The sequence below is a fragment of the Taeniopygia guttata genome, chromosome 21 (assembly GCF_048771995.1).
Source record: "Taeniopygia guttata chromosome 21, bTaeGut7.mat, whole genome shotgun sequence".
Lineage (NCBI taxonomy): Eukaryota > Metazoa > Chordata > Aves > Passeriformes > Estrildidae > Taeniopygia > Taeniopygia guttata.
The window spans coordinates 663,486-676,491 of NC_133046.1; the positions used below are offsets into that span (position 1 = coordinate 663,486).

The 13,006-nt window shown below is 46.3% G+C and overlaps 1 protein-coding gene across 5 annotated transcripts in view; it reads right to left on the reverse strand.

The window, feature by feature from the left end:
* The window catches only part of RERE (arginine-glutamic acid dipeptide repeats), a 163,421-nt gene that overhangs the window by 101,122 nt on the left and 49,293 nt on the right, over nt 1-13,006 (reverse strand). For 4 of the 5 annotated variants that reach the window (XM_072917437.1, XM_030289536.4, XM_072917435.1 and 1 more), the window contains exon 2: nt 8,513-8,983. In XM_072917437.1, coding sequence (XP_072773538.1) covers nt 8,513-8,837 — 325 coding nt within the window. In that variant the 5' untranslated portion in view covers nt 8,838-8,983. Of the gene's footprint in view, nt 1-8,512; nt 8,984-13,006 lie in introns of those variants that run through there. The other variant, XM_072917438.1, reaches the window with a different exon arrangement.

Genomic DNA, 13,006 nt, shown 5'->3' on the forward strand with positions numbered 1-13,006 from the left:
ACTTTTCTGGATTTCTACAGAAAAACTCCAAAATCTCGGGGTTTTGCGAGATACGTTTCAAAGCTCCAGCAATGACCACATGCAGGTATTCCCAGATTTTCCTGTTATCCCAGATTTCCTTGGCTGGTCACTGCACCTGGACAAGGCTGCAGCTCAGGATCCCAGCAGGACCAGCCATGCACGTCCTGCTCCTCCAGGAGCTCTTTGGGGCCAGTGAGATTCCACACACAGCACCACAACTTGCAAAAGCTTTTTTTTTTTTCTTTTCTTTTTCCCTCGGTATCTGGGCTGTGCAAGCCTCATTTTCCAGAGTTTTATCAGGCAGCAGGCAGGGCCAGCAGCCGAGCATCCCTGTGAAATGGCTGGCACAGCGTGAGGGGATGTGGCATCTCCTAAGGATAAAGACTTGCTCTGGGTTGCATTTGAGGGAGGCACTGCTGGCTGCCTGCCAAGCCCTAAAACAATGATGACATCCAGTTACAAGGCTCCAAAGCAGGAGAGGCCAGGCAGATAAGAAAAACAAGTTTATCCAGGCACACAGCAAGGTTGGGGATGATAGAAACTCGAAAGATGCTCCCCAGAAAAGGAGAATATTTACAGAGGCACTCACATCAGCCACTCAAAACCTGGACATGTTCAACATCTGAACATCAATCTCAACATCAATCACAGAGTTTAGCAATGACAAACCAGCAAATGGTCTGAAAGAAAATTAACACAAATAAAAATAAAAGGGCTTTCTGTAACCTTTGCAGAAGAGTAAAGAAATGCTGAGTCCCCTGCACAGCCACTGGATTCCCTGCCTGTCTGCAGCCCTGAGTGCACTGCTCACTTCCCTATTTCGTGTAAAACGTCCCACTGGAGATGAAGCATTTCCCTGACACATGGTACAGAGTCATTCTGCCTTTGGGCTTGTGATATTCACCAGATGTGCCCTAGTTCTGAAGGGTTACATTAATATTCCCACACTAAAAGCTGCTTTTAAAATTAGAGCTTCAATGCATGGACGTAACAAATTCTCTTGGAAAAGCACCCCAACCAGCTCCATTTTCTGAAACTTCAGCAGCTTAAATGCTGCAGTTTTTGCAGTAACCAGCTTCACAATTAGAACCCTTTCATGTTTTACCTAATGAGTCAACACTTCCATCATCCAAGGAACAAAGCCATAGGCTCTCTGCACAGCACACACTTCCCCAGGGAGGATATTCCTTGAAAGCCTTTGTCAAGGAATTATCTACCATCCCTCCCCATCAGGTCTCCAGCTCACTCTCTGCATGTGTGTACAGACATGTATAAACCCTGAACTCGAGCTGCTGCAGTTGAAGGGTATTTGCACTCCTGAAAGCAGGAATATTCACATTCCTCCATCCTGATGCCTGAAATGAAAAGGCTCAGCAGTCCCAGAGCCCTGTGCCAGCCCCTGAGGAAGCCTGAGCAGGCAACCCTGGCCAGAAACTGCTCTGCCAGAGCCCAGGAGCCTCCCAGGAGCTGCAGGCCGAATGTCAGCACCCCTCAGCACCCCATGGGCAGTTAAATGGGATTAGGAGCAGGGTGCCAGCAGACACAGACCATCAGTGGTGCCTTCCAGAGGATCACAATCAGCGTTCGGTGGGTTTAAAGGCTGAATGCTGAGCTTGCCTGCAGCCCAGGCCCAGGGAATTGCCAAAGCCTCGCTCACAAAGCTCAGCAGCACACAGAGCTGCAGCTGCAGCAGCAATGCATTCGGAAGGTGGCTCCGTGACAAGCACAGCAAGGCAGAGGAGGGCCCTGGGAATGCCAAACACGTGCTCTGGGCTCCAGCAGCATTCCCACTGACAGGTAGGGAGCTGAGCACTTGCCTCTCTTCCCCCATATGGCTGACAACAAACAAATTGCCAGTCTGATCTTTTAGTGTCACTTCCTGCTGAGCAGATTTCAAGCAACGCTGCTGGCTCCTTGTCAGGGAACGACGAGCTGGAGCCCTGCTCTGCAATAAATGGTTCAACCAATTTACTGTGTTCATTTGAAGCTCACAGGAGTATTCCCAGTGCCTGGACTATAGTTCTTATTTGGCAAATGATTTTATTATAAACCGGTATCATAGTGAATCCATTTTCTTTAAGGGGTTTTGCTGCTGTTTAATGGACTGTCAGTATAATTTAGATTTCATCTATTTAAACTCATTCAAGCCTGGCTCCTGATTGTACAATAAATGGAACATATTTCTATTCAACAAAATTAATGACAGCTAATTGTACTCTGCAGTTCCCAATTTCATAAAAGCAACTGTTCTGCAGCTCAGGCCCCCAGCTACATCATTTCCCACACCAATTATTTTCCTGCACTTTTCAAGCATGTCCACAACACTGCACCGCTCTCCTCGTAAGGTGCATCCACACATCCTTCATTAACAGATCTGGTACAAAGCACACACCCTTTTACATGAAGTTGTGTCACCAAAAATGCCACACTGCAAGCAAAGACAGAGTGTCTGCTCAGCCCCCACCTCGTGCCAGGGGCTCCTCCTGCCTTGGAGATGTTTTTTCAATTAAACACATGAAAAGGGAGGAGGGGTAAGAACAAGAATCCAGGCTGATAAAAGAAATTAATTGAATAACCAGTTAGTCTGAAACTCCTCCTCTAGCGCCAGATAAGCTTTGCAGCACGCGTGCCACCTCCAACAGGCTTTTCCTGCCCTTTGAAGGCCACAGAAAACTGCTGGAGGTGCCACACGTGCCCCCAGTGCTTCTCAGTGACGGTTCACAAATCCCCACGTGAAACCCCACCTGCCTCCCACAGCTGCTCATGGACAGTGTGGGGGACAAAAGGACAAACAGCAGCAAAAATGCACCACATCACCTCACCTGATTTATCCTAAACAGCCTCAAGCACACCAAGAGAACTCTGCTGTTCCCAAGCCCATCACAAACACCAAGTGGTTCCTTCACTCCTCTCCCTTTGCTGTCCTTATGAGAATTAAAGTGCAACACACCACAACACCTCATCAACACATGGATGGGCTTTATCTGTGTATCCTCCAGTCCTGTAAATGCAGGTGAACTTGGTGGGAAGAAATAATGATGTTTGACTCTAGTTTAGAAGGTTGAACGATTTCTTTATTATAACTACACTATAATACATTAATATACTACTTATAGGAGATACTAAAATTACATACTTACTTTTCTAACTCCCATCTCTGACTCATTCCCAACTCGTGACCCTCTATGAGAGCCCAGCCCCAGGTGGGTTGGATTGGCCACCAGGCTCAAACAATCCTCACCAGAATCCAACCAAGCAATCACCCCAGGGAAACAATTCTCCAAACACATTCCACATGGGAAAACAAGGAGCAGAAATAGAAATTGTTTTCTCTTTCCTCTATGAAAAACCCTGACAGAGAGAAGAAAGTGCCTGGCACACTCAAGCAGCAGCAGTGCAGCCCCAAACCCTGGCACTCCTGAGCCCCACTGCTGCCTGCCAGCCTGAGGCTGCAAACAGCCCCTAAAAATCACCTCCATGGCTCACAACCAGCACGTGTCTCCTGCAGGGAGAAGCGTTTTCCTGCCTGTGAGCAGCTCTGAAAGCCCTGCCCAGAGAACACATCAGTGCAGCAGCTGTGAAGCCCAGCTTGCAGCAGAAGTGCATTTATTGCCTTTCAGCACTGGCACCTTGCTCCTTCATTTTCAAGCCTAATGCTGAGATCAGGATGGAAAAGTAATGGTGAATCCACGTCCCCAGAGCCACACACCCAGCCCTGGGCACCCCAGCCCCGCTGAGCTGCTCTCTGTAATTATCCAGAGCCAAACAAAGCCAGAGGAATCCATTTGCCAGCTCAACCTTGATCTGCACTTAAGGCTCCATCTGTCAGGCCCCAGCAGCTGCCCTGGACACAGCAGTGCCTTCCCTGCTAGAAGGAAATGTGAACTCAGTAAATGTCTTTTTTTATCCACTCTGGCTCCTGCTCACTGTTTGTACTGACAGCAGGGACCAAAGGTACCTCTATCAGGGGCTGAGCTGGGCTCCAGAGCAGCTTTCACTCTTTTCCACGCTCTGTTATTCACCTGAGCTCTAAAATCCCAGTGCCAGGTCCCTAATTCCAGCCCTGGGGTGTCCCCAGCACAGGACAGAGCCAGCTGCAGCTGGGACAGGCTGTTCCTGCCCACTGTGCTCTGCACACTTTAGTCAGCCTCAAAGAAAACCTGTGAGGTTTTCATGCATTTTCTCAACTCCCCTGGCATGTTTCAAGACTCACCTACCAATCCAGGCCTTTTCTCTAATGTTCTTCCTTCTTTTAATTACCAAAGGGCAATGGGAATGGGCAATGAATGCATTTGTTTCCATTGAAACAAAAGGTTTGAAGATAATATTTTTGCTAAGTTTTCCTCATCCCTATTCACATACACAGACAAGTTGAAAACAGTGGTGGAAGTGTGAAAAATAAGGGGAATTTCACAACCACACGAAGCAGCACAGCTCCTAAGGTTACTCCTATTTACAGCAGCTGAAAGTCTGACACTCAATCATTTCAACCATCTCCTATCACAATGGTAACAGACTTTCAAAAGAAGAGGAAAATACAGATTGCACCGTTCTAGAACACATGCTCATGTGTTCTAGAGGGAAGAGAAGCCCACACGTGCAAAATACACATTACAAACCCACACAACATGCACAGAACATAACAGTCTGGCCAAAGACCTCCTAAAATTACAGTGTACAGCTGAAAGAATCCTTTTCCTGCACTTCTTCCTCTGCCCAAGCAACACATTAAAATTAAAACCACCCAGAAAATAATTAACTTTCATCCTTGCAGCTTCAGCAGCCCAAAATACACCTGCCAGAATGTCAAAGCTTACAGCAGAAGCTCCTGCTTGTATTATGTGTATTTTTACACTGAATTCTGGCCTGGCCACTTTTCTCAGCAGCTGCAGTGGCACATCTCAGTGCCTGCACACAGGGAGCTGCTCCCCAGCCTGTGCAGTGATCACTGTAAGTGCAGGTGAACCTGGTGGGAAGAAATTATGATCTGACTTTAGTTCAGAAGGTTGAATGATTTCTTTATTATAATTATACTATAATACATTAATATACTATTTAAAGGAGACACTAAAATGACATACCTACTTTTTTTAACTGCTATATCTAATTAACTTACAACTCGTGACCCTCTCTGATAGTTTAGACACAGGTGGGATGGATTGGTTATAACCAACCAAGCACTCACCCCAGGTAAACAATTCTCCAAACACATTCCACATGGGAAAAACAAGGAGCAGGAATAGAAATTGTTTTCTCTTTCTTCTCTCTGTGCTCCTCTAGGAAAAGATCCAGACAGAGAGAAGAATGTGGCTGGCACAGCGCTGGTGTGAGGAATGGCTCTGAGGTAGAACACTGCCAGGTGCCCTGTGCAGGTGTCCCTGTGCTGTGAGCAGCTCCCTCCCCTCCCTCTCCTGCAGCCAGGCTCTGCTGCTGCATCCTGCAGGCTCAGCAGGCATTTCAGCATCTCACCCTGCCTTACCTCCCGCTGAAGGGCTGTTTATACAGCACTGATGTCACTGCAGAAACAGATCCCCACAAATCCTTTTAATTCCTGCAGATCCTTTTAAATGGCTCTACGTAGGCAAAGCAAACAATATTGTCCCCATCTCCAGGTGGCAGTCACCTGCTCTGCCCAGGCTCCAAACCAAGGCAGACCTTCACCCAGCGCTCCACAGCAGCACCAGGATCCTCAGCACCCATCCTGTGGCTTTAATTCAGTCACAGCCCTTCCTGAGGTGGATTCTGGCAAAAGCCAGGGACATAGAAGGGATCGGTCTGCATGGGAAATGGAAGGAAAATCAGCATTAAATGATTGAACTGAAACCCAAGAGGAGGAAAAAAAAAACAACTCTCAGTCTTCACACAAGTCGCTTTCATTGTCACCTCCCTGTGCTAAGGAAGCCTAAAGCAAATTTGAATATACACTGTGCAAAAAAAACTAATGCTACTCCAACAGGCAATCTGACAACAGCAAGGTGAGAACTGCGAGGGAAAAAAGAAGGAAAACCCCAGAGATTAGATTTGCAAGGAAATGGGAGGGAGGTTGTGGAAATTGAGAGGACAGATGGGGAACTGGGCCAACAAGCTTTTAGGATAGGCCTGTGTGATTTCCAGCAAAGTAGAGAAGATTAATTGCACAGTGTTGTCTAAGCCCTACTCAATTCTTTTTAATACATTATTTAAGGCTGTGCACGTATTCATTATATCTATGCAAATTAATAAAGAGCAGTATTTACATGGTAACAATACAGTGAAACCTTTCACTCCAAAAAAAATTCAATGATCTTGATTATCTGTTTATTTACAGTTTATTTGCTATTACTCCAATACAGCTGCTGAGTTCAGCACAGGAAAAAAAGCAGAATTAAGTGCTGGATTAAGTACTCCACAGCAATGGGGTAAAGACAGAATGAGATTTTAACCAAGAAATGAAGACCTTGAACTTTCATCCACGTCAGATGAGAGCACTTAAGAGAAAGAATCAAATGATTGGAAAGGATTTCCTCTCCTTAAAGCCCAGAAGATGTAAGCTGAAGATAGCTATCCCTTCTGCACACACCTTTAATTTTCATCTTTCTAATCCTTGCTGTGTCTCATTAATTTAAACTCTCTAAACCCTCTTAAAATTAATGTAATTTTCACCCTTAACCACAAATACATCTCCGTGTATGTAAGGAGCTGGAAGAGCTCCTTCTGTAATGGATGCTAACATTGGTTTAAAACACCTCCAGCACAGAGATGTGGAGTCAAGACATCACTCCTGACAAGAAATTCCCTTTAAAATCAAATTTAAAAGTGGGTATATTCAGTTAAGGTTCCAGCCGTGCTCAGGTCCCTCCAGAGCTGAGCTCACGTTTGCTCTCATCACTCTCAGCAGTTTCCAAGACAAATTTCACAGCAGCACAAAGAGCCAACACAACAGAAAAGTGTCAATGCCAGGGTACACCTCTTATGCTGATTACTATTAACACAATGTAAAATTTAATAAGCAGGAGTTTAAGTTACAGAACAGCTACAAAATATCCTCGTTATCACAAACAGTATGGCTTTCCTTGCTCTTTCCCTGGACAACCTCCTCCAGATCAGCCACAGCCACTGCTCCATCCTTCTACAAGATAAAATTAAGACCACAAACTGATTTCCCATCTTCATTTTAAGCAAACTCTTTTTGCAATAAAGCCAGTGTATCACATTGTACTCCCGGGCCCACACAACAGCTGTTCTCAACAGATTCTGAATTATTTTTCATCCTCTGACACTGAAAATAAGATTGCCACCAAAGCTGACGCTTCTGCAGGCTCCCAGTTGCCCCTGCTGAAAAACAAATATGACTGAGCCACGAGCCCTGACACCGTGGCAAAAACAGCTCCTTTGCAGTGATTGATGAAATGAGCTGAAATTGAAGCTGAGGCATTTCAAGAGAGAAGCTATTCTGACTAATGCTGGTAGCACTAAGTACAAACCAGAGTGCTCAAGGCTCACGTGGAAGGAGGAGGATGGAACGCAGCACATCCCACCTGGACGTGCCCCCACACACAGCACGAGCACTCACAGGCACTAGAACTGCATGCAGCACTTCCAGCATCCCCTCTGACCTCAGGAGATTGCTGCAGCTGAGCTGAGCAGCTCCTCATGGAAAATCAGACGGGTTCTGACCTCACTGGCTCCCTGTCTCCAGCCAGAATCCATCTCTGGTTTGTCCCAGCAGTGCCACTGCAGGATATGGAACTGCCAGGGCCCTTTAGGCAGAGCAGCCAAACACAAGCCCAGCCTGCCCAGCCTGTGGGGGAACTTTTAAAGTGCTGTGCAGACAGACAGGGAGGCTTGGACTCACAAATGGGAGCTGGGTAATCTCAAGTGCACTTTGAGGAAAACATTCCCTGGCAGCAGCCACAGGTTAGACCTTGAAACCTTACATGAGAGCTTAAAAAATTCCTGTGAACTTGGCAGTAATTAAGAGGCACATCCAAGACATGCAGAGCACACTGCAAGCTGCTGGTGCTGTCCCCAAAACATCCCTGATTCCAACACTGCTCTGCCCAACAGCTGGGCACAGGCACAGGCAGGAATGAGGGGTGAAACCAGTCCAGCAGCAGCTTGAGATCCTCACTCATCTGGGTTCTATCTCACAGAGCTATCAGAGATTCCCAGAAAAGCTTGCCAGAAGGGTTGAGGATGTCGCCACATCCCCCCAGCTCAGGGTGGCTCTCGCTCCAAAGTGGGAGCGAAGCATTTAATGCATTATCCAATTTAGTTTCCAAACTCCCAGGGACAGAGACTCCACGTGAAGCGCAGATAATTAATGCAGCAGAAAGCAAAAAGGGTGGCTCTTCTCCAAAGGGGAGCCAAGTTCATTCCCACAGACCAGACCCCACCAGACACAGCCAGAAGCTTTCCATGCACACCCACGCTGGCTGCAAGGGGAGGGCTGCAGCCTGGCCCGGACAGGCAGAGCTGCAGCTCCCGGGAGCCCCAAGGGACAGTTGCTCACCTCCAGGCCTGTACACCACGTCGTCCTCGGTGATGAAGGACGTGATCTCGCCGTTGTCGGTTCTCTCGTAGCGCGACTTCTTCTTGGGGGGTTTCTTCTTGCTCTTCTTGGTGGACTCCTCGGTGGTGGCACTGTTGTTGTCATTGTCCTCGTCCTCGCTGTGCTCGCTCTCCGCGTAGTTCTTGGCGCCTCCCTCCAAGGTGCAGCTGCGCCGGGGCCGCGAGTTCTCGCTCTCCCGCGCCTTGTCCCGCTTGTCCCGCTCCTTGTCCCGGTCCCTGTCCCTGTCCTTCTCTTTGTCTTTGTCTTTCTCCTTGTCCGCTGTCATGATTCGCCACGTGCCTTCTTCTGTCCTCTCACGGCTGGGCCTCCGTGAAAGGTAGACAGTGAGCCTGGGCTTCAGTCTTCTGAATTTCTCACTCAAAGCCAGGAAAAATTCAACCACTCCAGCAACCCCAGCGTTTTAAAAAGGTTCTTGAGGAGGTGAGGGGAGAGAAAGAGGGAAAAAGCCCATGTTAGTATTCCAAATTCTTTGAATTCCTTAAGATAAAAATTAAAACCGAATAAAACCCCACATCCTACAGCAATTCAAAGTGGAAAGCACAAGCAGTAAAATACAAAGCAGCCTTTTGAAGACTTCACAGAAATGGTAACTTCAGTGTCTGTAAATGTTTGAAGCTACCTCCATCCTCAAAAAAGATTCCTCAATTCCTTAAAGAAATTCTTCAGTTCACTGCAGACACGTAATAACTTCTGGGATGGGGAGTGCCCACTGAGAACAGGCATCACTTCGTACCTGGAGCTAACAGGGAGCATGCCAGTGCAAAAACCAAAACCCATAAACATTTCAGAAAGGACAAGTGCAGAGAGGAAGAGTCTCCAGCTTTCCTCTGGAAGCAAATGAGGGAGTTCAGCAAATGGCAGGATTGTTTTACATCTCACCACCACGTACAAGCAATGCCCTACAAAGCTGGTACAGGGTAAGGGATGCCATCTGCCACTTCCAGGGCAATCTGTTAGCAAGTCCTGCCCCTACCCTGCTTTGCCAAAAATAGAGCTAACCTGTAATCCACAGATTAGAGGAATTAATTAATTGAAATCTAACCAAACCACAGTAGTTACAACTGCACTAATGAAATCTGCTTTTCCATACATAAAAGCAGGATATTTCAAAAAGGAGGCATTCAACTCACAAAGACAAATTACCTTCTTTTTCCCCCTAATTCACCAATAATGCTGAATCTGCCCACATCCAATTCCTAAGTTTCCAGGAAGCTACTACGTGGTGCAACTCAGAATTAGCCCACGGTGTAGAATGTCTGAAAGGCAGAGACCTGAGAACATTGATTGTTCATGCACTAAGCTTTTGAAACCACATCAGAGAAGGAAAAAGGCTGGTTTGATTTTTGAGAAGTCAGCTGAGGAGCCCCTGATCCCGTGCACTGGAAATTCCTTCAGCCCTACACAGATCTCAGCCCTCAACGCTCCTGTCCCTGCTGCTCCTGCAGCAGAAGGGGCACAGACAGACAGGAGAAGGGGCAGACAGACAGACAAACATGCTGTTCATACAGAGATCACTTCAGTGAAAGGATCTCACCCCTCTTCTGGCACAACTACAGCACGAGCACCTTCCTTAGACTGGCAAGTGCAAAATGTCCATTTTTTTCCTTTAACCATTTCCAATTTAAAAAATCCCCATCAGTCACCATTTCATTATTGAGGATGGGTAGTAAATGACAGAAAGAGCAAGTCTGAAACCTGGCCAGCTCCAGGGCTTCTCCACACCTCTAATCTTAAAGGCAAAATTATTTTAAAGTTCCTGTCTTAAGGACAAATAAAGAAGTTGATAAGTAACTGACAGATAATGCATCCATATTTATTTTACCTGCATCTGAAACACTCTGAGCTCCACCTTGTATTGTGTAAGTTGCAAGGAGCCAGAGCTGTGCAAACAATTCTGAGAAAGCCACAATTCCAGCACAGGCTGCTCTTTGCTAAACTTTAATTTGAAAGTAAATGTCAAGTGAATCACTTTTCAGCAGTGGAGCCTGTCCTGAGGCCAACACCACAGCAAACCCAGTGAGCTCCGGGTGCCTGGTGGGTAAAGCATTCACATAAATCCCTCAGTGGTTTTATTACAAGTCCAATTACTAGGGGGATATTTTTTCCTGGGTTTATTTTCTTTGCACAACACAGCTCTGCATAGAGGAGTAACATTGAATAAACAAACACCATGTTCAGATTATTTCATTTACTGGAGGGCTGTGCAAGAAGCAGTGTGTGCCACACTTTGCTCAGTCTGTTCATCTGTGAAATTTCCACTCAAATGGCCACTTTCCTCCCAGCTCCCATTTCAGGGATCCCATAAAAAATAATTTTCACAGCCATTGCTTTCCTACATAAATAAATCACATTTCCAAGAAGATTTCGCGCCAAATACTCAACTTGAAAGATTTTGCACGATTAAACCAACATCACCATGAAGCAGCTCCATAACTTTCAGAGTAGCTGTAACAGGAAAAAACCACATCTCACACATTTATTCTTCAGCCACCACAGAACAGGAAGCTGCTGCAAGCTCCATGTGCTGTGATCACTCTTTACCAAAATGTGAGCACAGTGAAAACTCCTCTGCTGACTCAACATCACTCACCAGCTCCAGCTGCTGAGTGGGCTCAGCGCTTGTGCCTCTGTCTGTGCAGCCAGGAACCAACACGGGATCCAAAAACCACCAGGACAGGAACCACAGAAGCACTGGGGGCTTCTTCTCTGCTCCCTGGGCTGACACGTCCTGGGCAGCACTCACAGATGTTGGATTTGGGATTGGGGCAGCACTAAAACCCACAGAGGGGATTGCCAAGCTCTGGGCCTTGGCTTTCTGGGCATTTTCCCTGGCAGCTGCTCCAACGCCACCAAAGCAGCTGCCTCTGTCCCTCTGCCCAGCCAAGGCTCAGGCACAGCACAGGGGCTGCCTTTGGCAGAAATTCACTCTCCTGACACAGGGAATTCACCAGGGAACAAGCCAGGGAAGCCCAAAGGGAGCTAGCCCTCCACAAGAGCTGAGTGTGCCACACAAAGGAGAGGGAGAACAGCCCCCATCCATTATTTGCTCAATTCAAACTGAAAAAGCCGAGGGAAAACGTTACCTTTGCTGCAATCACATCCCAAGCCCTTTTTGTTGTTATTTTCTAACTCTGTCCTCAGGATATGGCCATTTCAATAAGTTTATTACATGCACTCTGGGATAAGTTTCTTTATCTCCACCCACTCTGCTATCAGACTTGCAAGGTCTTTTTTATCCTGAGTTGTTTATAGAGATCAAACACGAGCCAAAAGTGTGTTTGCAGAGTTACTCACTAAAGTCTCCTGTTCTCTGCTTTGTAGCAGAAAATGCAGATACTGACAATGCCCCATCATATATCCAAATGTTGACATTCTTGTTAAAATGCTCAGGTAGGTCTCCAGTGATGAAGAAACGAGAATTTCCCAGCAGGATTTTGGAGAAATCCAGTAGGCACAATTTAACCTTTAAATTCATCTAATAATCTGAAGTACAGAAGTTCATAATCATTATTTTCAACTGATCATTACCCCATATTCAGCTGCTTCATTCCCCCCCCCCCCCCATTTTAAATCTAGTTCAAATTAAAATTTTAACTTTTTTTACAGCCACAAAACCCTCTCACACTCCAATCCCAGCCTGCAGAGGAGCATTTTGCTGCTCCCACAAGGTACCTGCTCCACAGAGTTGTTTTGCCTGGACACCTGGAAACCCCTGTCAGAGCAAAAGGCACATATAGCACCACTCTGCACATTAAGTACTTAAACCTCTTAACCAGAATTAAAGAGTCAGGTTTTAAAGATAATGTGAAAGCAAGTCCACCAGAAATGCTACGAGACTGTAACAGGAAGGCATCTAAGAATGCAGGGCAACTAAAAATATGGAGAAGAGCTCCTTTTTCTTGTTTAAGCTAGACAGATAAATCTTTTAACAAGATTTGTTTGGTCATGTGTTACCAGTCTTAATAAACACAACAGGGCCATTCTTCTGTAAGCTTTTAGTCTCATATTGCCAGATAAAAAGGCACTGTTTTCAGCAAATGCCAGATTAAAGGAACTATGTGCTGCCACTGCTAGAGTTCCTGCCACAGAGCTTTTCTAATTTTGATGTCAAGGAAGAATTTCAACTCAGTTTAAGTGCAAGGGATTAAAACTTAAAAGAAAAAAAAGGGGGAACAGAGAAAACAGCCCATAAAGGTTTCCCCATATATTTATAAGGTTTTAAGAACTGCTTTAAGAAAAGCTCTGGGATCATTTGTGGAAAAACAACACTGATAAGTCAAACATGAAGAAAGGAAATCTCAGCTGCCACAGAGAGAAGCAGAGCTGAACTCCAGGAATCCAGGAGCTCAGACCCTCACACCCTGCCTGGAGCAGGGCAGTTTCCACACAGCCCACCCTGATCCCAGCCCCGGGATAAAGCTCATTTACTGCAGG